Source organism: Sitophilus oryzae, unplaced genomic scaffold, assembly GCF_002938485.1.
Source record: "Sitophilus oryzae breed Bouriz unplaced genomic scaffold, Soryzae_2.0 scaffold_1241_pilon_pilon, whole genome shotgun sequence".
Lineage (NCBI taxonomy): Eukaryota > Metazoa > Arthropoda > Insecta > Coleoptera > Curculionidae > Sitophilus > Sitophilus oryzae.
In genome coordinates this window covers 923,867-950,350 of record NW_022145884.1, presented here as the reverse complement: position 1 = coordinate 950,350, position 26,484 = coordinate 923,867, and the positions used below count along the sequence as shown (strand labels likewise).

At 32.9% G+C, this 26,484-nt stretch overlaps 1 protein-coding gene across 1 annotated transcript; it reads left to right on the top strand.

Moving 5' to 3' along the window:
* Positions 1 to 22,117: 22,117 nt before the first annotated feature.
* On the top strand, positions 22,118 to 26,277 carry LOC115874184. Its single transcript, XM_030889285.1, has 5 exons — positions 22,118 to 22,154; positions 24,945 to 25,061; positions 25,301 to 25,461; positions 25,545 to 25,752; positions 26,000 to 26,277. Exons 1-5 carry the CDS (start codon positions 22,118 to 22,120, stop codon positions 26,275 to 26,277), a joined length of 801 nt encoding a protein of 266 aa, XP_030745145.1.
* Positions 26,278 to 26,484: the final 207 nt, after the last annotated feature.

Below are 26,484 nucleotides of genomic sequence, written 5' to 3'. Positions count from 1 at the left end.
GCAACATTTAAAAAACCAAATCGATGAAAAGGATTACGCGAAAGATTGAATAGTAAATGGGATTTGTTTTAGCTGTCACTTTCAGAATTCACATTGTCGATTTTCACTGAAAACAAAGAGAAACAATCTGATTCTTGGGCGTCTGTAAACTCGCTTATCTTATTTATTGCGTTTTTGTTAAAAGGATTTATACAAAAGTCTGTTCTGAGGCTCAGCTAGAAGCTTTCTTTGCCACTAGTTTTTTTAATAAGAAACCATATGCAATATATAAAATTTTTTAACAATATATCAAATATCTTTTAACTCGTTTTTTGATCTTGAGTTTTATAAATATATATGAGTGTTTACAAAAAATAACTATTTTATTTTGTAGATTTTTCTTGCAGTGCAGTGGCGAAATACCCATAAAGGATTTTTTTGGATAGATGAATCCGCCATATAGGTATAGACATTTTTTACATGCCATTATTGACAAAAAGTAAACATGTAATAGTTATTTGACTGAAATTATAAATTTGGAAACTTTTTACATTTTTAAATTAATGACAAATTTTTCTTTCAAAAAAAGATGCTAAAACAGTTTCTGCTGAACTTTTGGCACAAAAACATTTAAAATTTATGATTTCGGTCTAATAACTATTTAGCTAACATGTTTATGTCAATGATCGCAGGTATTGATCATTTTGATTCAAAATATCTCGAGAACCATTACTCGTAGCAATTTTTACCAAGAGACCTTTTTTCCATAAAAAATGTCGTAAATGTATATTTTTTACGCAATAGTTTTATACAGGTACGGACGAAAAGTTATTAGTTTTAAAACCAGTTAAAAAATATGTGGGTGGCGCCCTCTACAAGTAGGAGTCATATTGATATCAAAATCAAATTCCTCATGTCAAAAAAAACTCCCAGATATTAATTTTCATCCAAATATTAACTTTACTTCAGAAATTATTTGGAAAAAATCGAAATAAAAATAAAACTTCTGCACCCTGATCTCCAAAACTAAGCATTTTAGGACATACATTTATACGAACTTTTTCAGTTATTTTTATCTGCAGAATTTGCTGCTGAAGTTTCTGGAATACAGTTCGGACCACCCTGTTTAAAAATATATTATTGGCGTAGCCTAATTTTCTCAAAAAAATTGCAAGAGGAAGGCAGAAAATGCATGCATCATAATTTAAACAGACAAATCTAAGCCAATTAAATTACTGAAACAACTCATTACAAACAACAAATAATTTAATTAATTTATAAAGACAATAAACACTGAAAAAAAAAACAATTAGTTTCAAACTTCTAATTTAATCAACACAAACACTTTTTAGTCTTAACGATTTACTTAGTCGCTTTAAAGTCAATTACGGGAATAAACAACGCGTTTATTCAAATTAAACAGGTAATTGGTTGTCACATTATAAATTATACTTGTAATACTATTCATTTACGCGGTGAATCGACGTGAAACATGGCGTCGGAACATCGTACGCTTGAACAATGCTTTTGCATATCTAATTTAGGTGTAGCCGTTAAAGACACGAGTACTTACTGAGCATTACATCGGTATAATTAGGCGTGCAAGAAGTGTGTGTATGGAGAAAAAGGCGTTTAATGTGGACTGATTTATTCTTCTTAATTAGAGATACCTTATTCGTCATTATGTTTTTTTTATGTCAGAAGAAACTATACTGATAATTTGATAATCAATTAGGTACGTTAGGTAATCTTGTATTCCAACAAAAACCTGAAATGTAAAAAGTGCCAAGTCTCGAAAGGCAGTTCTACGACTACAAAAAGTTGAGAGATCTTCTGTAAAACCAAGTCAGTTATTTTAAGTGGCTATGCAAGAATTAAAAAGCTTTTTTATAAATTGTTATCTATACTATACAGGGTGCTACAAATTTAAGATACGAGCATTGGTATCTCGGAAACCGTAATAGATACGAAGATGGTTAAATTGGGGCAAAGTTGCCTCCTTGGGATGTTCACCAAGATGCCATCAAAAAAGTTTTAAAAGGATTGCTGAGTTTTTTGTAAAAAAATCTGAGCGGATTTATTTTTTGAAAATTATCATTATTGTTTTTTCCTGTCGTTACTTTTAAGAAAATCAAAAAACTAATTACATAATCTCATAGCCATTTTATTAGGGCTCTCTGATAGTACTTTTAAACTTTCAAATTAGCTGATAGTTTGTGAGATACAGAGGCCAACTTAATTTTTTAAATACGGACCTGCATTTTTTATTACAAGTTTTAAAAGAGCTTGGTCTCCTGAGTAAAATGATATGCCATACTTGATACTTTTTTTTTGTTTTGGGTACCTTAACAATAACAAAACGCAACAATATTGATCAACGCTAATTAACAAACGAAAATCGAGCCAATTGAAAGAATCAAAATAAATAATATCCCAGGTCAGGAATTTAAAGATATTATTTTTTAACTTTTTTTATGGTGATTAAATCGACGGAGTCAGACCCGGTACGTTGAAGATATACGCCGTCAGACCCGGGGTATATCAGACGAAAAATGTTTAAGCGATGCTTTCAGGCCCTGCTGCTGGACCGTTTAATTTGTTCCATTTATATAAAAAATAGAGGTTTATTCGTTTTCGCCAGACCCACGACGTTGCCGCTTTTAATTCTCAAATAATTTATATTTAGAATTAAGACGAACGAACCTTTTGACGCGGTAATTGATCACAGTGCAGAAGTAAAAAACGGTGCATTTCTGCTATAGTGAATATTATTGTATCTCTTTAATTGTTAGTATTTTAGATATATTCTGTCCCTTATAAATGCATGTTAGTATTAGATATATTTTACTATTTAAAAAAAAAAAAAAAAAAAGTTTTTTAATTATCTGAAATTTCTTTAAAATTTTTCTTTGTAATGCTATAGTTACTGCACTTTTTCGTTAGAGTGATTTTGTGATTTTTAGTGATGTGGGACCGTTTTTCTTTTATTTAGTATGCTTACTTTTCACGTTGGCATGCGAAACATTATTTGGTCTACCTACAATTTTTTAACACGACAATCGATTCCGACAAAAAAAAATTTAGTTACTTCTACAACGATATCGTAGCATTGATATAAATATTTAGGTACTCGTACAATTTTTTGACACGATGATCGATTCCGACGACTGTCACTTCTAAGGTAATTTGACGCCGTGTTTTGGAATCATAGGGTATGTGTGTATTTATCATTAGCCTTTTTTCTTTTTTGTTATAAAGAATTATTTTAACATATTTTTTTATTACATACAGATATGAGGGCGGCAATTTAAAAATTTGCGCTGTGGGCAAGACGAGTAGAAAAAAGATGCTCATTTAGAATATTAAGAAATTCAGACAAAAAAATGAAAATATGCATTCTTTAAAGATTGTTTCTACTAGTTTTATTTAAAAATATAAATAATATAAGGTCTAATCTGGCGAGTTGAGAGACTGTAAACAAAATTTTTAAAAGTATAAATGTAATAATTTAAATTTTCTGCGTCTGATAAAATTCATGTAGCAGTAAAGTAGGAAAAAAGTGTAGGTTTAAACACATCAATTTCTGGGAATTCCCTATTTGTAGAGGCTGCGAACCACCTACTTTTCTAGGAACTCCATACTTTCAAGTTTAAAATTAGAACTGTGATTAGAACAAATCACTATTTTCATTCATATTGCAATCAATGAATAATAAGAATATTATATTATCAAATATTACTCTGATTAAATTTTCGAATACAAAATAAACATAGAAGATAGAACATATTATAGAGATGCAACCATAAAACGTGTTTGTTATATTTACATGGTGTTGGTAGATAGCATCCAGCCGTAAACTGAATATACAACGTATTACTGTAGTGTGTAGCCACAGTTTAAAGAATACGTGTAGCCGTCAAAATTTTTGTTTCACTGAAATTACTATTTTAGATCTCACTGAACGAAATAATGCAATAAAATTAATTATTGTGAAATAACTAAATTCTATCATATTTATGATCGAAAAAAAAAACGGCGTCAGCGATGGCTATGAAATGAAAATTGCTGTCATTTTATATGTAAAATTATATGGTGAATGTCATCGATCGTCATTTCCAAGCCAACTGGACGCCGCTTTTTTTTCGATCATACGGTATCTTTTTGTTTAAAATTTTTCCTGTGGGGAGAAATATCATACAAAACGGCCTTATCGTACAGTCACTATCATATATACGATGATCGTAATTATTTTGATGTAATTACTTCGACAATGAAATCATACCATCGAAATAAATCTTTAGGTACTCGTACAATTCTTTGACCCGTCGATCGATTTAGATGAAAAAAATCTTTAGGTACTTCTATAACGTAATCATAGCACGAAATAAATTTTTAGGTACTCGTACAATTCTTTGAAACGACGATCGATTTAGGCGAAAAAAGGTATAGGTACTACTACAACGAAATCATAGTACCGAAATAAATTTTGGGTAAATAAATTTTTCGTACAATTTTCCGACACGATGATCGATTTAGATGAAAAAAAACTTTAGGTACTTCTGTATATGTATAACCATATGCGAAAATGTCAAAAATTGACATATTATGATGTCATTCTATGGAGGGTGCATCCACACTATCCTAAAAACGCCGTATCGGCGTAACGGCGTAACGACCTTGATTAGATTTCCACTAATTCTATTGGCTGAAAAATTAATCTGTCAAAAATTTCAGCTAATAGAATTACTGGAAATCGATTCAAGGTCGTTACGCCGTTACGTCGTTTTTAGGATAGTGTGGATGCACCCTCAGAGTGTAATTTTGTATCGAATAATGTCAAAACACAAATACGACGACTGATTTAAACGAAAACAAATATAGGTACTACAACAACGAAATCATAGTACCGAAATAAATTTCTAGGTGGTCATACAATTCTTTGATACGACGCGCGACGATTTGTTTTCTGAGACGAAAAACATTTTTAGGTACTTCTACGTAAATTTCTAGGTACTCGTACAATTTTTGACCCATCGATCGATTTAGATGAAAAAAATCTTTAGGTACTTCTGTAACATATTATAATAGTACCGAAATAAATTTCTTGGTACCTACTCGTACAATTTTTTGACACGATGATCGATTTAGATGAAAAAAAATTTTAGGTACTTCTGGTACTTCTACAACGAAACCATAGCATCAAAATACATTTTTAGATACTCGTACGTGATTTAGATGAAAAAAATCTTTAGGTATTTCTACAACGAAATGATAACACGAAATAAATTTTTAGGCACTCGTACAATTTTTTGACACGGTGATCGATTTAGATGAAAAAACTTTAGATACTCGTACAATTTTTTGACACGACGATCGATTCTGACGACTGTCATTTCAAAGGTAATTTGACGCCGTTTTTTGGAATCATATACAATATGCCATGTGTATACTTATCTAATAAGTAAAGTGTATTCATTTAGAATATTAAGAGATACAGACGAAAAAAATCAAAATAGGTAGTAAGTATTCTTTAAGATTGTTTCTACAAGTTTTATTTAAAAATTGTAACAGAAAACTATTATTATTACAGGGCCCCTCCCGGACCGCTTGGACGAGTCCATTATAAAAAAGATCGAGGGAAAGTAGGTAGAAAAAACATATGATTTGATTTGTCACGGAAACGTAAAGTTAATAAAAGTGTTTTGTTGAAATTCTTCGAGTTTTATCATAGAGTTTATGGTTCGACACCCAACAAAATAATTGTAACGAATCCCCGTCACAAAATATAAATAATTTAAAGTCTAATCTGGCGAGTTAAGTTTGGATGAAACTGTAAACAAAATGTTTAAAAGTGTAATGTAATCATTTAAATTTAAATAAAATTCGTATAGCAGTAAAGTAGTAAAAAAAGTGTAGGTTTAAAAGCATGAACTTCTGGGAATTCCCTATTTGTATAGTCTGGGAACCACCTACTTTTCTGGGAAACACATACTTTCAAGTTCAATTTATTAGAATTGTGATTAAAAGAAAGCACTATTCTCATTCATATTGCGATTAATGAATATTAATATTAATAATATTATACTACCATATATACTTTAGGCACGAAAATATTTTCGACAAAGAGTTTTTTCAATGCAAATTTTTACCATCCACGGCGCGGCTTTGTGTGCGTCCAAAATTCTTGAATTCGATTTATGTGATGCACATATATCTACATACATAAATAAAACTTACTTCAAACACGCAAATATCTGTGACGAGCATTTTATTAGGGGAAATTTTTTACCAGTGAAGATGCGCTTAAGACTTTGAAACTCACCGCGCTATCTTCTGTTTACCCTTTTACATCTATCTTGTAATGGTCATCGACAGTTAGGTAGTAATAAATTTACAATATATCTTCGCTGAACTAGATGATCACCATGATGATGGCCTTAGGTATATGCATATGATTACGTCAACCTGGTTAATATTTTCATTGTTTTAATTAACAATGTTGATTTTAAAACAAATTTACATCAACGTGATGCAAGAATGTAGAATGTTTAGGAGGGGAGTTAATCACCGCGACCTTACAGATCTACTGTGTATTCCCCTTTCTTCAGTTATAACGAATTATAATTCATCATACAGTCTCAGGGCTTTAACAAAAGCCAGTATCTGGGACGGCTCCACAGAGGCCAGCTCTTCATCCTTCACATCAGCCGTATTAAAGTTCATGGCATGAATGGTCGTCACCTCGGCGCACTCAGTGATAAGGTGATCTGGTGTTTCCCCATTTTCCCCACAAAATCTGCATTCGCCGTTGTTTCTCAGCTTCAGCCTACTGAGGTGTTCGTTGAGGAGACAGTGTCCTGTTAGAAACCCCTTGACAATCCGAAAATTGTTTTTACTTAAATCAAGGAAAACCTTTAGTTTTTCTCGTTCGTAAGTTCTGAGGAACTTTATCGAGAGAGAGAGAGACCATTGGAGGACACCCATTCCAAATTACGGAGGGAGTCTTCCAGATTCAGTTATTCAGTTCCGCTTTCAGTTGGTTCCCGTTTGGAAAAGAGAACGGTTCTGGTCCAGTTAGTGGAGTCTTCGCTCCTTTTCTTGATTTTTGTCAAGCTAGATCATTTGCTTTTCTATTGCCTTCTATCCCTTGGTGAGCAGGCACCCACAGTAGGAAGACTTTATTTTCTTTGCCTAATTTATTCAGCTTCTCTAGGCATTCTTTGACCAACTTCGAATTGATAGTTACTGAGTTGATCGAGTTTAGTGCTGCTTGACTATGGGATAGGATGGCAATTTCCTGTTTTCGATAGTTCCTATCTAAGATAAATTATACGCATCTTTCGATAGTGTAAATTTCTGCCTAAAAGATACTGGGTTGGGTGCTCATTAGTTCGGAGTATTTAGTTTTCGGCCCAAATACTCCTATCCCTGTCCCTGCTTTGGTTTTGGAAGCATCAGTATACCACGTTATGGTATGGTCTTTTACATGCTGAGTAAGCGTTTCTTCCTTACAGTCCTTTTTATTACTCGATACTACAGTTTCTCAAAGTTGTAAATTCTTGCTATGGTATCCACTGGGAGTTGGAGAAGTGGAATTTCCTTTTTGAGGGTGTTCCAAGCCCCTGACCTGAAAATTATCCCAGTACTGTTTCCGTCAATGACCATTCTAATTATTGTCGCATTGGTATAACTACCGACGACAATGTGCAGTAGTGTTAGGTCTAGAATGACCTCCATTGCTGCTGTTGGACATTTTCTCATGGCACCTGTGATGCAGATACATGCCAGCCTCTGTTCTTTGCACAGGTTTTGCATTGCTGTACGTTGCTCTAATTTTGTGTACCAAGCAACTGCTCTATAGGTGATCATGGGTCTTACTATCATGTTATATATCCAGCGCAAAATGTTAGGGGCACAGCCCCACCTATTTCCCGCCAGTCTTCTGCATACCATGAGAGCCTTTGTGGCTTTGCTGGTAATGTTCTTAATATACCTGTTCCAGGGCAGTTTACTATCCAAGGTTATTTCCAGATACTTCACTTCCTATCACGGCAGTATTTCCTGCACCATCTCTCAGCGATGCGGAGTCCTCTTTGGATAATATCACACAGGGTGCAGGTCACATGATGCAAGCAAGTGATGAACCGAAAGATTGATCTTATTTTAAAACATAATTCGATCATAGCAGTATTTATTTTTCCTGGCAATTTAACAAGTCAAAGTCAGTGTATTGCATAAAATTTTAAAAAATTAAAGAAAAAAATCACAGATTGATAAGTTTAAAATACTAAATAAATAACATAATCAATTAACTCATTGCAATTCTTGTAATATTTTTTTGCAACGTAATTCACAGCATTAAATCTGCTCAAACAAATTTTTCTTATTTTTAAGTAATAAGAATATGTTATACGATATAAGAAAAATATGAAACGTTAAAAGAAAAAAGCTGTGTATCTGTTCAATTAAAGGAAATTGGATAAAAGAATTAAAGAAATGTCAAACTTCACTTAAAACGTTAAGTGAAGAGCAAAACCAACAAACTCCAGCGACGCTGCGGTTTTATGGTACTGCAACGTCCATCGAACTAAAACACTGTCCGTTCTCTTGTTTCCAACACGTCAGAAGAGCCGATTCTTCTTCCTCTTCTTTTTTATTTTTACCGAACCGATTTGACACAAACACATTTCGATAAACTCGAGAACAAATAAAGTTTTGTCTTATCATTCGCGCAAATGGAAATCGTGACTGTCGTTTTATAAGTGTTAATTGCGCAGGATTCGATGATTGTTTGTTTATAGTTTTTTTACTTGGTCGATGGACAATAAAGGTTGATTCTCACTATACCTTCCGTTGCCATTCCATATTCGTTCCGTATTTTTATTGTATTGACGCTATACGTAAGCTTCCGTTCCGTATGAGTTCCATACTTCTTATTGTACAAAGTTTTATTGTAAAAATTTCTATCTTTTGAAAAAGGTAATAGATTTAATTAAGTGGGCGAAAGAATAAATAAATATCAGCACAATTTTAACAGAGCTGGTACAAATGTAAGAACTTGACAACGCTGTTTTCGATACGCTTCAGTCCGTTCGCCAAATAAATGTATGGAAGGAAAGGTTTTGGAACGGAAGGAAAACGGAACGTATAGTGTGCATTGTCCTATTCATTTACATGATATAATATTTTATGTAAACGGAAGGTAGCTGATACGGAAGGTATAGTGAGAATCAACCTTAAAGAGGACAAAAAAATTCTTAATTAAATTTTCAAACAAAGGACATATTTAGGTATATTAATAAGAAATGAGAACCCTGCAGTAAAATTGTCACTTATAATATCACAAGAGCTTAAATTATTTTCGGAAATTTTTTTGAGGGCACGAATATTTTGAAAATTATCCCGAGTCGAAGATTTCAGGATAATTTCCTAAAAAATATTCGTGCCCGAAAGAAGAATTCAGGAATAACGTAAGCTTGCGATGGTATTCGAGTAAAATTTACTCACACCTAAATTTGAAAAAAATATTAATCCAACATGACATTTTAAAATAATTTCAATTTGTTAAGTTCAACCATTTCAACTGTCAAAATTTCCACTAAAGTTTCATTGGGCGCCTCGAAAAAATTTCCGGAAATTTTTTCAGTTGCCATGGTAACTAGTCAACATTAAAGCATGTTATTGGTTGAAAAGTAGAGGTGTGAAATTTTCAACTAAACATTTATTGTTTTTGATAGTATTTTTAGATATTTATGTTTGGATACGAAATCTGTTGATTCAATATATATTTTGATGCAGTTGAATTTTAGGAAATACTGGAAGATACTGACGATCTGATATTAAACTTTCACATCTTTTATAAGTACAGAAGTTGTATCGGCATTTGCTGCTGTAATTCAACTTGATCGACTTCTGAACATAAAACCATCTCTCCTGAGTATCTGCCAAAAAACAATAATTTATTTATTTATTTATTTATCCCATTACAAAGCTCGCCTTACAATTTGGCCATCGAGAAACGTTCCGCAAGGCATAACGCCAGGGGTAATTTTTTTTCAGAAAATCCAAAAACACGTCAATTTTGTTGCTTGTGGGGACAACTTTTGCCCAAAATGATTGCAAAGATCTTCAAGCCTCTAAGCGGGGATGTCATCCCCCAATTTTTTTCAAATGGGAAGGGGGGTCAAGTGGCACCGCAATGAAAAGGGCTTTCAATTCTCTATATTTCCCTTTCCTTCGTTTTTGAAAATCGATCAAGTCATTGAGAAAATATGAAGGATTGAAACTTGAAAAGTGTATTTAAACATTTATCAGAGTAAATGATAAATAGGTCGAAGGATAAATTCCTTCCACCAATTTGCTGTTTTTTCTTATTATTTCTTGATGTTTACGCATTTTTTCACTTGCCACAAGGTTGAACGATCAGGTGCGGTAGTTGCTAGATAGCTGTTCTGTGACTTGTGCGTTGAAGTTCTCAATATCGTTAAAATTTTTAACAATTATGGTGTACTCACTTGCAGAAAAAGTGGATATAATCGAACTTTATTTTAAAAATAATGAATGTGGCAATCGGTTTGCACAGATATTCAATGAACGCCATCCTGACAAACACCTTTATGGCAAAATTGTTCGCGATTTAGTATGAAATTTCACGAAACTGGTTCCGTTATGAATAAAAAAGAGGCAGGGAGAAAATCCTGTAGTAAATGAAGCTATGGAGGTATTCGTATTGGGCCAAGTTGCCATGGTTGGTACGCCTGAGTACAAGAAAATTAGCCAATGAGACCGCGACCGGCGTGAATCGTACAAGTGTCCAAACGATATTAAAATACAAAGTTCCACACGTACAAAATTCAGTTGGTACAAGAACTCAACGAGAGACGATTTTGATCGTCGCGGGCTGGGTATTTTGGAAATTCTCGAGGAAATTCTATTGTAGGTCAGTTTAACGATATTGAGACCGCACCTGATCGTTTCAACCTTGTGGCAGAGTGAAAAAATGCGTAAACATCTAGAAATAATAAGAAAAACAGCAAATTGGTCGAAGGAATTTATCCTTATCATTTTACTCTAATAAATGTTTAAATAAACTTTTTCAAATTTCAATCCTTCATATTTTCTCAATGACTCGACCGATTTTCAAAGAAAGCAGGGAAATATAGGATGATGTAATGAAAGCTCTTTTTCATTGCGTGGTGCCACTTGTTCCCCCTTCCCATTTGAAAAAAGTTGGGGGATGACACCCCCGCTTAGAGGGTTGAAGATTTTGCAATCATTTTTGGGGCAAAAGTTGTCCCCCTCACAAACAGAATTGACGTGTTTTTGGATTTTTTGAAAAAAAAAAAAATATCCTGGCCGTTATGTCTTGCTGAACGTTTTCGATGGGCCACCCGGTATATGCAAGAAAACAAGACTCTTAAACATAGACATAAAATAAACTACAATGTAAGTGAAAACATTACAATATAAATATAAAAAAAAAACAAGTATATATGATAAAAAGACAACATAAAAAACGTATTTACGAACACTACATATTAACATCTAGATGCCCTATCCATTCCAAAGCTGCTGGAGAAGCCTCCGGAAAGTCCCTCCAGTCTTCACCATAAGCGCGTATGTTAGGTTGTGAGTGTGTAGGTGTTAGGGGTGCAATTTTAGCTCGCCTCCCCGTGGTGCACCCTGGGTACCTCTAAAGAGCTAAAACAAGTCATTCAAGCATGCAAGGGCAAGACAACTATATCCGTAAAGGTCCTTCTCAGGACCTATTGACGAGGAGACTCGGGCTTTCAGTCCAAATTTGCCAACTAATTGTAGAAGGAATCAGCAAGGCAAAACAATAATAATTTGACTTTTTAATCACAGTGGTTTTACAAAAAGTCCAAAAGCAAAGTCGTGTTTTAATTCTAACATTGTTATTAATCTTTTAATCTGAATTTATTTTAAAAATCGTCCCTAATTCCATTATAATCTGTTTTAGACGAAAAGTTTTCAGATGAAAGTTGTAGATAATCACATCCCTAATCAGTTTGTGTTCTCTGATTTTTTCTAAAGCTTGTCATTTTTGACATATGACACAAACATATTTGTTTTTAAATGGAAACCATAGTTGGCCATAACTTTATAAAAAGCGCCATTTTTTATGAAGCGCTTTTCAGAGATATCAGCTATAATATGTTTTTTTCCAAAAATTACTGAATTGTAGCCAATTCTTATCTTTCTTGGCTAATTTCACTTAGTTGGTATGGTATTCTTATTCTGTTATGATTTATAACTGATAAAAAGACAGAATATATTATTAAACGGTTCTTTAAAATTTACATTACACAAACTAAAACTTAAAAAAATAATATCATTACATACACTTTAAGTTATTTTCGAAAATGTTCAAAAAATCCGCCATTGTTTTGAGTTCATAATCCATCTTTTTAAAACTGAATTACTAGCTATTTTCACAGAACGACCGGTCGACTTCATTAAACTTCCGTACCGCCTCTTCGAGTGCCTTTCTTAATTAATAAGTTCTTTTGGAAACCTTGTTGTTAACCATACCGCGTAAAAAAATCTAAAATGGATAGGTCAGGTAATCGGGAGGCCCATGCAATTGATCCACCTCTTCCTATTCCTGAGTTTGCATAATTATGCTATAAATAATTTTTAACATTTTTTTCATTATGGGGGGTTGGATTACCATAATGAAAGTTATGTTGGAACCACTCTCTTGATGCGCGAGTATCTAAATCTAAATATGTCTTTGAAAACAGTTCTCTAAAAAAACGTAAGTAAAATCCTCGAAAATGTATGGCCAAGAAAAGTTGAACTAATAATCCTACACGTTTCTCTTCATTTGAAAAATGCATATTTACACTTTTTGTTTATTTTAATTTACAAAGTTTGGATGTGACAGTTTCACATTTCTTGGAGCAACGACGATTGAACTTGTTTCCATGGCTAACTAAGTGAAATTGTTTAAAAATTATAAAAATTGGCTATAACTCAGTACTTTTTCTAAAGAGACATATCATAGCTTATATCGCTGAAAAGCTTAAAATGGTGCCTTTTATTAAATCATGGCCAACTATGGTTTCTATTTAAAAACATATGTTTGTGTTATATGTCAAAAATGACAGGTTTTAGAAAAACGGGTTTTCACACGCTTTTCTGCATTTGAAAAATTTATTTTTACAATTTTTGCTTATTTTAATTTACAAAGTTTGGATGTGACAGCTTCACATTTCCCTGAGAGCAAAGACGATTAAACTTGTTTCCACGGCTAACTAAGTGAAATTGTTTAAAAATTATAAAAATTGGCTATAACTCAGTAATTTTTCTAAAGAAACATATCATAGCTTATATCGCTGAAATGCTTAAAAATGGTGCCTTTTATTAAATCATGGCCAACTATGGTTTCTATTTAATAAAACATATGTTTGTGTTATTTGTCAAAAATGACAGGTTTTAGAAAAAACGGAAGACACAAGCTCATTAAGGATGCGATTATCTACAACTTTTATCTGAAAACTTTTTGTCTAAAATAGATTTTTTAGACATAGACATTTTAATGGAATCAATTTTTGACAATCAAGGGACAATTTTTAAAATAGCCGAAGTTTGTTTTTTTTTCGAAATATCTAGTAAGCCATGAACTTTTTCAAAAATCTGAATGGTGCATATTTATGACCCACAAAACTGCAATTCATTTCCCAATTAACCGACTCTCTATCTCCTGTAGTTTCGTTCTATCGTAGAAAACCCACCCTGTATAAACATACGTTTAACATCGGGACATGTAAATTTAAATACACAATAAAACAAATATACAACAAAAGACACTTGTTCATTGCTTAGAGGAAGAAGAAAACTAGTCCACCAACCAATTATAATTCAATTAAAGAAAATATTTCCTTCTTCAGAATCTTAGATAAAGATCTGTAAATTTGCTGTCGGCATTCGGTTCCGTTTGATGGGTAAAAGTTGGGGCTAATTGAAAATTGGAAGAATATAAATAGCGTCACGATCCGATGCTTTGTGATGTTTTTACGCGATAGAAATCAGAGAAACGATTAAAATATTTGCAGGCTTGTTACTTAATTGCCGGATTCCTCGTCACACGATTTGAACGTTAACATGAAACTGCAATTTTTGAATTAGATGAATATCTTTATGAATTAAATTAAGTCCATAATATACAAAGATTGCACTTCAGTTGCTTAAAAATTAATAACACTTTTTACCGTAAAGTAAAAAAAGTATTTTGGATACCTACATTAACTACACGTTAATTAGAGCTTTAAAACACTTGTGCGAATAATCGTCATCGCAAATCAAAATAGGCAACACATTATCTGAAAAATTCTTCGTCGATAAAGGTCTACGACAAGGATGCTGTCTTTCTCCCACACGATTTAAAATATATGTAGCAAAGGTCTTGAGACAATGGAAGAGAAAATGTAATGGAATGGGCATTAATATTGGAGGTACCTGTCTATATAGGTACCCTGCAGTTCGCAGATGATCAAGTTATTAGCACCAAATTATACAGATTGTTAACTGGACGGTTACTTATTGGGGAACAGAATGGCAACACTGCCTACATTCCAAATGAGTACTAAGCTAAGCTGCCGACTCGTCCCGTCGCGTCGTCTCTCGACGAACGGGCCGAGGTTGCCATATTTCAACCATAAAGCTCTTGCCGCGAGTAATAAACAAATTAACAACCTGTATATAATAATTTAGCACCAAATTACTTAAAAAGTAATCAAAATCGGCCACGGCAACTTAAAAATAGATCAAAATTTTAAGGTCCGTTTTCGTGCCAGTGAGTATAAAGATGGACAATGAAAAATAAAATGCATGACAAAGTAAAAGTTTTAGTTTGGTTTGGTTTTTAGTAATTTTGTTTGTTTTTTTTTTCAGCAAAAGAAAAAAATTGAAAGATTTACTTCTGGCAACATTTAAAAACCCAAATCGATGAAAAGGATTACGCGAAAGATTGAATAGTAAATGGGATTTGTTTTAGCTGTCACTTTCAGAATTCACATTGTCGATTTTCACTGAAAACAAAGAGAAACAATCTGATTCTTGGGCGTCTGTAAACTCGCTTATCTTATTTATTGCGTTTTTGTTAAAAGGATTTATACAAAAGTCTGTTCTGAGGCTCAGCTAGAAGCTTTCTTTGCCACTAGTTTTTTAATAAGAAACCATATGCAATATATAAAATTTTTTAACAATATATCAAATATCTTTTAACTCGTTTTTTGATCTTGAGTTTATAAACATATATCCTTGGTTACACAAAATAACGATCTTTACGCAAGAGGTTCGTTAAAAGTTTCTTTTAAATTCTAAATTAGATACAAATTTGATTATCTCTGAATGTAGTAGACAATTGATTTTTCAAAGTTTTGATTGAATTTTGGACTTCCATTATATTTATGTACTATTTTAACCAACATAATATTAATATTATTAATATGATATGTCAATTTAACAGAACGTCAACGGTTTCTTGTAGAAGTTATCTGTTTTAAAAAAGTAAAGTGTTCTCGAATAGTCGAATTTAAATATTTTAAATAGTTTTTCTCTATATTCTTTGTATTTTTTTGCTTCCGACGACGGAAAAAGATAAACTTTCCGAAACGTTAAGCATTTTTTTCTTTGTTAGGCAAGTTGCAGAAGTGTTACAAAAAAATAACTATTTTATTTTGTAGATTTTCTTGCAGTGCAGTGGCGAAATACCCATAAAGGATTTTTTGGATAGATGAATCCGCCACATAGGTATAGACATTTTTTTACATGCCATTATTGACACAAAAATAAACATAGTAGTAGTTATTTGAGTGAAATTATAAATTTGGAAACGTTTTACATTTTAAATTAATGACAAATTTTCTTTCAAAAAGATTATAAAACAGTTTCTGCTGAACTTTTGGCACAAAAACATTTAAAATTTATGATTTCGGTCTAATAACTATTATTTAGCTAACATGTTTATGTCAATGATCGCAGGTATTGATCATTTTGATTCAAAATATCTCGAGAACCATTACTCGTAGCGATTTTTTTACCAAGAGACCTTTTCCATAAAAATGTCGTAAATGTATATTTTTTACTCAATAGTTTTATACAGGTACGGACGAAAAGTTATTAGTTTAAAAACCAGTTAAAAAATATGTGGGTGGCGCCCTCTACAAGTAGGAGTCATATTGATATCAAAATCAAATTCCTCATGTCAAAAAACTCCCAGATATTAATTTTCATCCAAATATTAACTTTACTTCAGAAATTATTTGGAAAAAATCGAAATAAAAATAAAACTTCTGCACCCTGATCTCCAAAACTAAGCATTTTAGGACATACATTTATACGAACTTTTTCACTTATTTTTATCTGCAGAATTTGCTGCTGAAGTTTCTGGAATACAGTTCGGACCGCCCTGTATAAAAATATATTATTGCCGTAGCCTAATTTTCTCAAAAAAATTGCAAGAGGAAGGCAGAAAATGCATGCTTCACATCATAATTTAAACAGACAAATCTAAGCCAATTAAATTACTGAAACAACTCATTACAAACAACAAATAATTTAATTAATTTATAAAGACAATAAACACTGAAAAAAAAACAATTAGTTACAAACTTCTAATTTAATCAACACAAACACTTTTTAGTCTTAACGATTTACTTAGTCGCTTTAAAGTCAATTACGGGAATAAACAACGCGTTTATTCAAATTAAACAGGTAATTGGTTGTCACATTATAAATTATACTTGTAATACTATTCATTTACGCGGTGAATCGACATGAAACATGGCGTCGGAACATCGTACGCTTGAACGATGCTTTTGCATATCTAATTTAGGTGTAGCCGTTAAAGACACGAGTACTTACTGAGCATTACATCGGTATAATTAGGCGTGCAAGAAGTGTGTGTATGGAGAAAAAGGCGTTTAATGTGGACTGATTTGCTCTTCTAAGTTAGAGATACCTTATTCGTCATTATGTTTTTTTTATGTCAGAAGAAACTATACCGATAATTTGATAATCAATTAGGTACGTTAGGTAATCTTGTATTCCAACAAAAACCTGAAATGTAAAAAGTGCCAAGTCTCGAAACGCAGTTCTACGACTACAAAAAGTTGAGAGATCTTCTGTAAAACCAAGTCAGTTATTTTAAGTGGCTATGCAAGCATCTAATAAAAAGCCTTTTTATAAATTGTTATCTATACTATAGAGGATGCTAAAAATTTAAGTTACGAACATTGGTATCTCGGAAACCGTAATAGATACGATGGTTAAATTGGGGCAAAGTTGCCTTCTTGGGATGTTCACCAAGATGCCATCAAAAAAGTTTTAAAAGGATTGCTGAGTTTTTTGTAAAAAAATCTGGGCGGATTTTTTTGAAAATTATTATTATTATTTTTTCCTGTCCTGTTACTTTTAAGAAAATCAAAAAACTAATTACATATTCTCATAGCCATTTTATTAGGGCTCTCTGATAGTACTTTTAAACTTTCAAATTGGCTGATAGTTTGTGAGATACAGAGGCCAACTTAATTTTTTAAATACGGACCTGCATTTTTTATTTCAAGTTTTAAAAGAGCTTGGTCTCCTGAGTAAAATGATATGACATACTTGATACTTTTTTTTTTGTTTTGGGTACCTTAACAATAACAAAACGCAACAATATTGATCAACGCTAATTAACAAACGAAAATTAAGCCAGTTGACAGATTCAAAATAAATAATATCCAGGTCAGCAATTTAAAGATATTATTTTTAACTTTTTTTATGGTGAATTTCAAAATTTAAGTGTACGATCTAATAATATGAATAATATTAATCGTAGTTATTATAAATAAATCAACTTTTTACTACAAACTAGTTACCAATGCTCTACATATTCGAAAGGGTTACCGCCCTTCCTAATGGACATTTTTTTTTCGTTCAATCTATATCTCTTAAAACATATCCTCTTCTTATACTTCCGAATGCATTTTGTACACTTTATTGGAAATAATGAAATTTATTGATTTCACTTTTACAAATGACGTCAAGTAATGCCCCCGCCCCTTGGCGGCAGGTCCAGGAACCTCGCTGGCCATTATACTGCTCTACCATTTCCAATCCATCTTCCGGGAGAATGATTTGATTGCTTATATTATATTATATTTATATCATTGATTTTATATTATTTTATTGTATTTGATTTTCCGTATTTAATGTTTTACCCCACGTCATTGTTAGGTATGAAAGCTTATCAATATTGTAACGATGAATAGATTAAATATTAAAACAAAACAGAGCCGGACTTGAAATTAGTTTAAATAAATGGTGTTCAAATGTCCGAAACAAACAAAAAATAAATGTGGCTTATCATTGTACTCAGGAGACCGAGTCCTCGCAAAACCTGAAATAGAAAATGCAGGTCCGTATTTAAAAAAAAAGTTTGCCTCTGTATCTCACAAATTATCAGCTAATTTAAAAATCTAAAAACACTACCCTAGATAGCCCTAATACAGTGGCTATGAGAATGTGCATTGATTTTCAAAAAAATCCGTTTTTTCCAAAAAAATCAGCAATCCTTGAAACTTTTAAAACTTTTTTGATGGCATCTTGGTGAACATACAAAAGCATAACTTTGCATCAATTTAACCATGTTGGTATCTATTACGGTTATCGAGATACCAATGCTCGTACCTCAAATTTTTAGCACCCTGTATACAACCATTACTCGCTGACGAGTATTTGACACGCATCACGCTTCTTTTATGAGCTTTTCTGTGACTGAAAAACCAGATACGTGATGTTATCTCTCTTCCGCACTACGTACATTCAAAAATGTCTTTACTTTGTTGCCTCTTTACCTTTTGGTTGTCGTTGTTAACCGAGTTTACAATTCTTCTCCATTGCGTTCTATTGTGCCCTGCTTCATCCCACTGATTCCGCATGCTTATCCCCTTTAAGTTTTCTTAAAAAATGGTAAATATCCTTGAACCTATTGGGTTGTTCACCCGGCTTCCTCTTACCGTCTACAAACTCATCTTAAAAAAGATATTTCTAAATCTGATAATTCTTTCAAATAGGGAATGCAATCCCGCACCAAAATCTCAATCCCGCAAACCCGCGGGATTTAAGCAATCAATCCCGGGATCCGCAAAATTACGGGATTGTAAACAATAAGTGCTCTTCTTTTCTCTCTCCGATTTTGGGATGCGGTTTGGACCAGGTTTTAGACACATCGATTGTGATTAAGATCCTATGTGGTTTTCGAAAATATATTTAGCGAATTCTCGTATACAGAGTGTTTTATATTGTGTACAAATTTGGTTAAGAATTTTTTTTCCGAAAATTTACAATTTTTGAAAAATCGAAATTTTAACTATATACGACTAATCTGTATTGAAATTAGAAAAAACAGTTTGGTGTTTTTTTTTTAATTTTTCGTTTTAAGGAAAATACGAATTTTTTTCGAAAAATATGCATTTATAGTCATACATTTGGTCCTAAATGGTACAAAAGGCATTGTACATTTTGCATAGGCCCACAATATACTGATATAGCGTTTATCTTAAACTAGCTGAACAGAAATTTGGACCCATGTATACAGAGTGTTCAAAAAATATATTTAGTATTAAATAAACTTAAATTTTATTATAATTTATCTACTTATTTTATAAATAAAAATATTTTTCTGATGTTGAAGGTTTTTTTTCAATTTGTGTTAGTTATCTGCTTTTAGATACACTCTATATCAATAATTTTTTTGGCATATGCAGAATGTACATATCTTTTTGTACCATTTAGGACCATCGTATGACTAAAAATGCATATTTTTCGAAAAAACATCGTATTTTCCTTAAAACAAAAAAAAAAAAATAAAAACCGATCAAATTGTTCTTTCTAATTTCAATACAGATTAGGCGCACTTGGTAAAAATTCCTATTTTTTAAAAACTGTAAATTTGCGATAAAAAAGATTCTTGACCAAATTTTCACACTCTTATAAAACACCCTGTATACGAGAATTCGCTAAATATATTTTCGAAAATCATTTTTTTTCATCAAATATTATTTTAATCACAATAGATACATCTAAAACCTGATCAAAACCGTATCCCAAAATCTTTTTTAGTTCAAGAGATATTCAACTTTAAATTTATCCTAAAATTTTGCTTGTCCTGATAATTATGTCCAGCAGTTTATTTGACGAAATTGTCCACAAGTACTAGTTAAACGCTTTTCTTCACTTATGCACGCCAGAAAGAAATCTAATAACTAACCTGTTTGTTTCGGTGTCGATCCCGCAGATCCCGCACTGTAAATCCCGCAAATTTGATCCCGCGGAATCACAGAGCATTTGCGGGATTGCATTTCCTACTTTCAAACAACTTAATTACAATTTTACTCTTTAAATAAAATACCAAATTTTAGTATTTATAATAATAATAGCTCCCGTATATAGCGTTTAACGCCTTGGGAGTAGCAAGGTACAGCTTGCCATACTAGAACCGTTCGGTATACAAGGAAGGTAATGAGGCAAGCACTACGCTTCAACCGCCTATTATTACCTCAGGATTGTGAATCCCAAGTACTAATTTGAGGCTGAGTCGATCTAGGTACCCCAACTATTTTTATTTTAATAAAAATAATCCGCTGATGAAATGCCGGGTGTGGGATTCGAACCCACATTCTACCTTGAGATTAGTAGACAAGAGCCTGTACCTCTACGCCACCGGGCACATGTAGTATGCACCAAATTTTAGTATTTAACTTTACAATAGCCTGGTACCTTGAACCAACAAAACCAACATTAAGGAAGCTGGGAAATGTCTTTACTGCTGTTGGTTCAACGATTCTAATAAATTTATGCACAGCACCGGTAGTAATTAATGTAAAATATATTGTTCGTGGCCGGTAATAACACGGCCACTTATTTTCTGTATTAATTGGAAAGGCATGTAGTGCGGAATTCCAACATGCACCCGATTATCGATTTAATAAATCTGTAAAATGAGTTTTAAATCTTCAGAATTGCTAATTCGACAGGAAATCTATTGTTAGTATTTAAATTCTTAATAATTAGAAAATAATGTCGATTAAAAGTGTATTAGATTGAAAGTTATTTTCAAATTGAAGAAACAAACTTCAATTTTCAGATTGAAGAAGATTATAACTCATCATACAGTTTTAAGGCTTTGACAAAAGCCAGTATTTGAGACAGTTTTACAGAGGTTAGTTCTCCATCTGGCGATATCAGTCGGACCAAAGTTCGTGACACTAATGGTTGGCATCTCGACGCACTCAGTAATGTGGTGTTCTGGTGTTTCCCCATTTTCCCCAGAGCATCTGCATTCGCTGTTATTTCCTAGCTTCAATCTACTCAGGTTTTCGTTGAGGAGACAGTGTCCTGTTAAAACCCCCGTGACAATCCGAAGATGGTTCTTATTTAAATTAAGAAACATCTTCGATTTGTAAGTTCTAAAAACAAAGGCGTGTTTTTAATAGTAAAATTATTATCAATTGTTACAGTTTTCTTTAAAAGCAAGTATCTTCAACAAAAAAAAAGCTATTGAGCTATTGAGGCTATCAAAATGTTTGATGAAAAATTGGTTTTTATTGGCATGTTTCTTGCATTTTTGCTTAACTTTTTTCTAAATAAATGCTAATGTAACTAAATGAATATTATAATTAAATATTATTATATGTGATTAACAAATACCTAACAAAATAAAAGTAGGTAACAGTAGAAGAAGAATAATATTATTCTTCGTTAATACGAATTGCAAAATAAAGATTAGCGAATTGAATTTATATAAATCAAAAATTCCAGTAAATCAAACGATAGGAAGAAAGTATCGTGCAAGTATGTTTCTACATGGATAACCACACCTTTTTTAATGGTACTGTTTAATATACCCATAAATTAATTAATAAATCTACGTACATCCACCCCAGCGAAGATTATATCCTACCATCTCTAAATAGTTTCGTGCCAGTATAAATAGAAATCACGATAGCTGAAAAATAATATTCTGTCTAGTTCTTTATAAACATTGTTTATTATAAGCTCTCTGTGATAATTGTAAGTGTAATAAAAATATATTTTAAATACTAATTAATATTATTATTTTTAGAAAATGGTGCTCCGAATTTTCGTCATCGCTGCTATTTCTGGTAAGTGACATAATATTTGAAGGGTCCAGAGGAAAACATGATAAAGGCCTATTTCTTAATTTTATGGTTTTACAATATTATAGTAGGTCTAACTGGTCTCTTCAAAATCTATAAACTCTGCAGTGCAATAAGTTGTTAAATCCTATGATATATGCCTAAAAATATAGAATACAATAAAAATTAGTAAAATGGCGCTTATCATGTTTTTTCCCTGGACCATTTATTTCAATGTTAAATATATTTCAATATAATTAGTGTCTGGGTATTGTCTACTGTGTGCATATTAAATAATTAACATTAGCTACAGCCTCAAATATAGCACATTTTTTTTTAAACTCCTTGGACTTATTATTATTATCTTTTATACCGTATGATTCTCAAAAGTGGTTCACCCCTATAGTTTTTTTTATTTTCTCATATAAACGAGATTTGGCATGTTAGTATATGACATAAATTAGGATTGATTGACGTATTCAATTGTTTTCGGTCATTTCCTGTTTCACCGGAAATGACTACAACTTTTGATTTTTAAATGACACTCAGTATTTTTTACTTTATTTGATAGAAAATGGCATTCTAAATAGAATGACATATCATATGTCAACATTTTATATTTTCACTTAAGAAATAGTATTTTAAATTTTAATCTAGAGTGGCATGGCTATGTTAAAATCACTAATTTTTAATCAAGGAACCTTGGCAAAATATATTTGATCGTCTAATGTTTTTCCCGTCTTGTCTTGGCAGGTTAAAAGATGCCCAAGTCGTATTTTTAATCATTATTCAATTTGGGACGAGCGTGGTTCATTAGCACATTTTGAAAAATCATTTTTTACGAATAATTTGGTAGCACACATTTGGTATTTCGAGTCAAATTGTCGTTATGCAGTGCATGTTACAATTTCAAATAAACCATATGCAAAAATATGAATAGTTGACATGTGATATGTCATATTCAGAGTGGCATTTTCTATCAAATAAAGTAAAAAAATACCGAGGGTGTCATTTAAAAATCAGAAGTTGTAGACATTTCCGGTGAAACAGGAAGTATAATATCTGTTATACGTTTGAAGGAAATATCTTTTGATGAAAAATCCGCGTTTATGTATTGAAAATTTATTCGTGTCAAACATAGAATAAACAACAAAAATAAAAATTCTTCTATAGGTACTGAATATGCCGTGTGATCGAAAAAAGACGTTTAGTTGGTTAGGAAATGGCGATTATTGACATTTACCAACATATTTTACATATGAAGTAACATCGATCTTTTGGTAGATATGCCAATGCAACATGATTAGAATGGTCAGTAACGGAATCAGTACTGGGAGGATTGTCAGATCAGGGGCTTGGAACACCCTCAAAAAGGAAATACCACTCCTGCAACTCCCATTGGATGATATGCCAAGGACGTACAACTTTGAGAAACACCTCAATGTAGTATTGAGCAATAAAAAGGATTGGAAGAGAGAAACGTCTGCCCAGCAGTTAAAAGACCATACCACAACTTGGTATACTGATGCTTCCAAAACCAATGCGGGAACAGGGATCGGAGTATTTGGGTCGAGAACTAAATACTCCGAACCAATGGTCACCTACCCTAGCATCCTACAGGCAGAAATCTACGCTATCGAAAGATGCGTACAACTTATCTTAAATAGGAACTATCGGAAACAAGAAATAGCCATCTTATCTGATAGTCATGCAGCGTTAAAAGCGATCAACTCAGTATCAATCAATTCGAAATTGGTCAAAGAATGCATAGAGAAGCTGAATAAATTAGGCAAAAAAACAAAGTCCTCTTCCTCTGGGAGCCTGCTCACCAAGGGACAGAAGGCCATGAAAAAGCAAATGTTCTTGCTAAAAAAGGAGCGAACGCTCCACTAACTGGACCAGACCCGTTCTGCTTTCCAAGTGGTATCCAACTCAAGAACTTGGAAGACTCCATCCGCAACCTGGAATGGGAATCTTGCAACGGTATAAGACACTCAAAGAAGTTTCCGAGGGCTTACGATCAAGAAAAATCAAATATTTTCCTGGATCTAAGTAAGAACAATCTTCGGATTGTCACGGGGTTTTTAACAGGACACTATCTCTTTAATGAACACCTCACTAGATCGAAACTAAGAAGAAACGGCGAATGCAGATTCTGTAGGGAAAATGGGGAAACACCAGTACACATCATCACTGAGTGCGGCGAGACGACAACCATTCGTGCCATGAACTTTGGTACGACTGATATTGGAGATGGAGTACTACCCTCTATAAAACCGTCCCAGATACTGGCTTTTGTCAAAGCCCTGGGACTGTATGATGAGTTATAACTCAAGAAAGGGGGATACAATAGATCTGTAAGGTGGCAGTGATTAACCCCCCCCCACTCATTCTGAATTCTAATATCGATCTTCTCTAAGCGAACTCTGGGGCCGTTCTTTGTTTGATCATATAATATTATATTAAATTGTTTAATGATAAAAAAATCCGTATTATTAACGTACTGTACCCAAAATCCGTAAATCTACAGATTAATTAGTAGTTCTAGAAACACTGTCTCCGGCAACAACTGACTCTGTCGACTGAAAGCAGAACTACTGTACAGTATTCTTCATCCGCTGCGCTGCAAACGTCAGCGCGCAGCGGCGCAGAGCTAAACCGGCTAAACTAAATCTCGGACAGGCTCTCGCCCGTAAAGTGTCACATCTTATTTTTTCAATCAGCGGTATTATTTTTACTCCAAATAAAACAATATAAATGATAATAAACTCTTACTATATTTCTTGTTGTCCTTAGTTGTTCTAACATCAGCCGGCATCTCACACAACACAGTTGATGTCGTAGTCTCGGAACACCAATCTCAGGGTTCTCATTATCAAGAACTATCAGGCGGCTATGGTGGAGAATATGAAAGTAATTATTTAGTTAATATATTCTTAATTTTAGTTTAGATATCCGTAAATAGTAAATTTACTTATTTTAGAAATTAACTTAATAAATTAGTAGGAATACTTGTATTACAGTTGGATAGTGTGTTAAATTCATTTGTTCAACTAAAATATTTTAAAATGCGCCAATTGAAAGAGAATAACATTTTTAATATTAAGAATTTTTTCTTAGTTATACTTCTAATACTTCTACTTATAAAACAGGTGGGTCTTACGATGGTGGAAAACAGTACGCAGGAGCTGAATTAACAAGTTTAGCGCACTCCTCTGCCCAACAAGCTAAGAATGCAGTCCAAAACCAAGGCACAGCTGGAAGTCAAGCAGCTTTTGGAATCAAAAATACTCTTGCAAGTGCTGCATTAGGTGTAAGTAGTCATTAGTGATTCTTATTTTTTTAATATATTAAATAAAATATTATTTAATATATTAAATAACAAATTGATTTTAGGCCGCTCAAACTGCTCAAGCAGCTCTCGTAGGAAAACAAGCCATCGTTGCTATATTAAAAAAACAGGTGTCGGATGCCCAAACGCAGCTCCAAGCAGAAGTTGCTCAAGCCGAATTAGCTCAACATGCCTTAGGTTACATCGCGCAAGCTGCTCAGCAGGCTCAAGGATTAACTGCAGCTCTAGCTTCAGCTTTAGCCTCAGCCCAAAGTAAGTTTGTAATAAATAATGAAAAATGGCTGAAACTTTCGCCACTGGAACAGAAATGTACAAAATAAAAAAGATATATTGTAAATACAATTCAAATGGATACACGCTGCTCAGTGGCTTTTTAATAGTAAAATAAATTTGCTTAACCGAAAAAAACGCTTACGTCTTTAAGTGTGTAATACTACTCCAAAGGATATTTAAATAAATTACATTCACATACACATCTTGATTATACTACTAACTTTAGGTGGCGAACAGACCGCTCTGAAAGCCGCAACTGACGCAGGCACTGTAGCTGCTTCGCAACAACAAATGGTGAACGAAGCTAAACAAAGGTTGGGTGTTTTGTTGCATCAGCTCGAAGCCGCTCTTCTAGAGTTACACGAAACTGAAGTTTATGCCTATAAAGCAGCTGAAGCTGCTCAACTTGCCCAATCAAATGCAGCAGCAGCAGGAGCTGCCGTTGTTGCTAGCTCGGCTAAAGTACAAGCAGATGGATCTGGTGGTTATCATCATCATCATTAGCAATGCATCGGAGTGAAAATTTGTACAGACACAATAAGTTCCTTATATGTTTTTATATTTGTGATTAAACCAGATTTTGTTGAAACAAAATTGTTTTACTTCATAAGTAGATTATTAAATACCTTTTTCTCCTCATTGTTCATACTCGAGCGTGATCACGCCATAAGGAAATTGGTTATATTATACACCTTCATCTGCCTTTATATT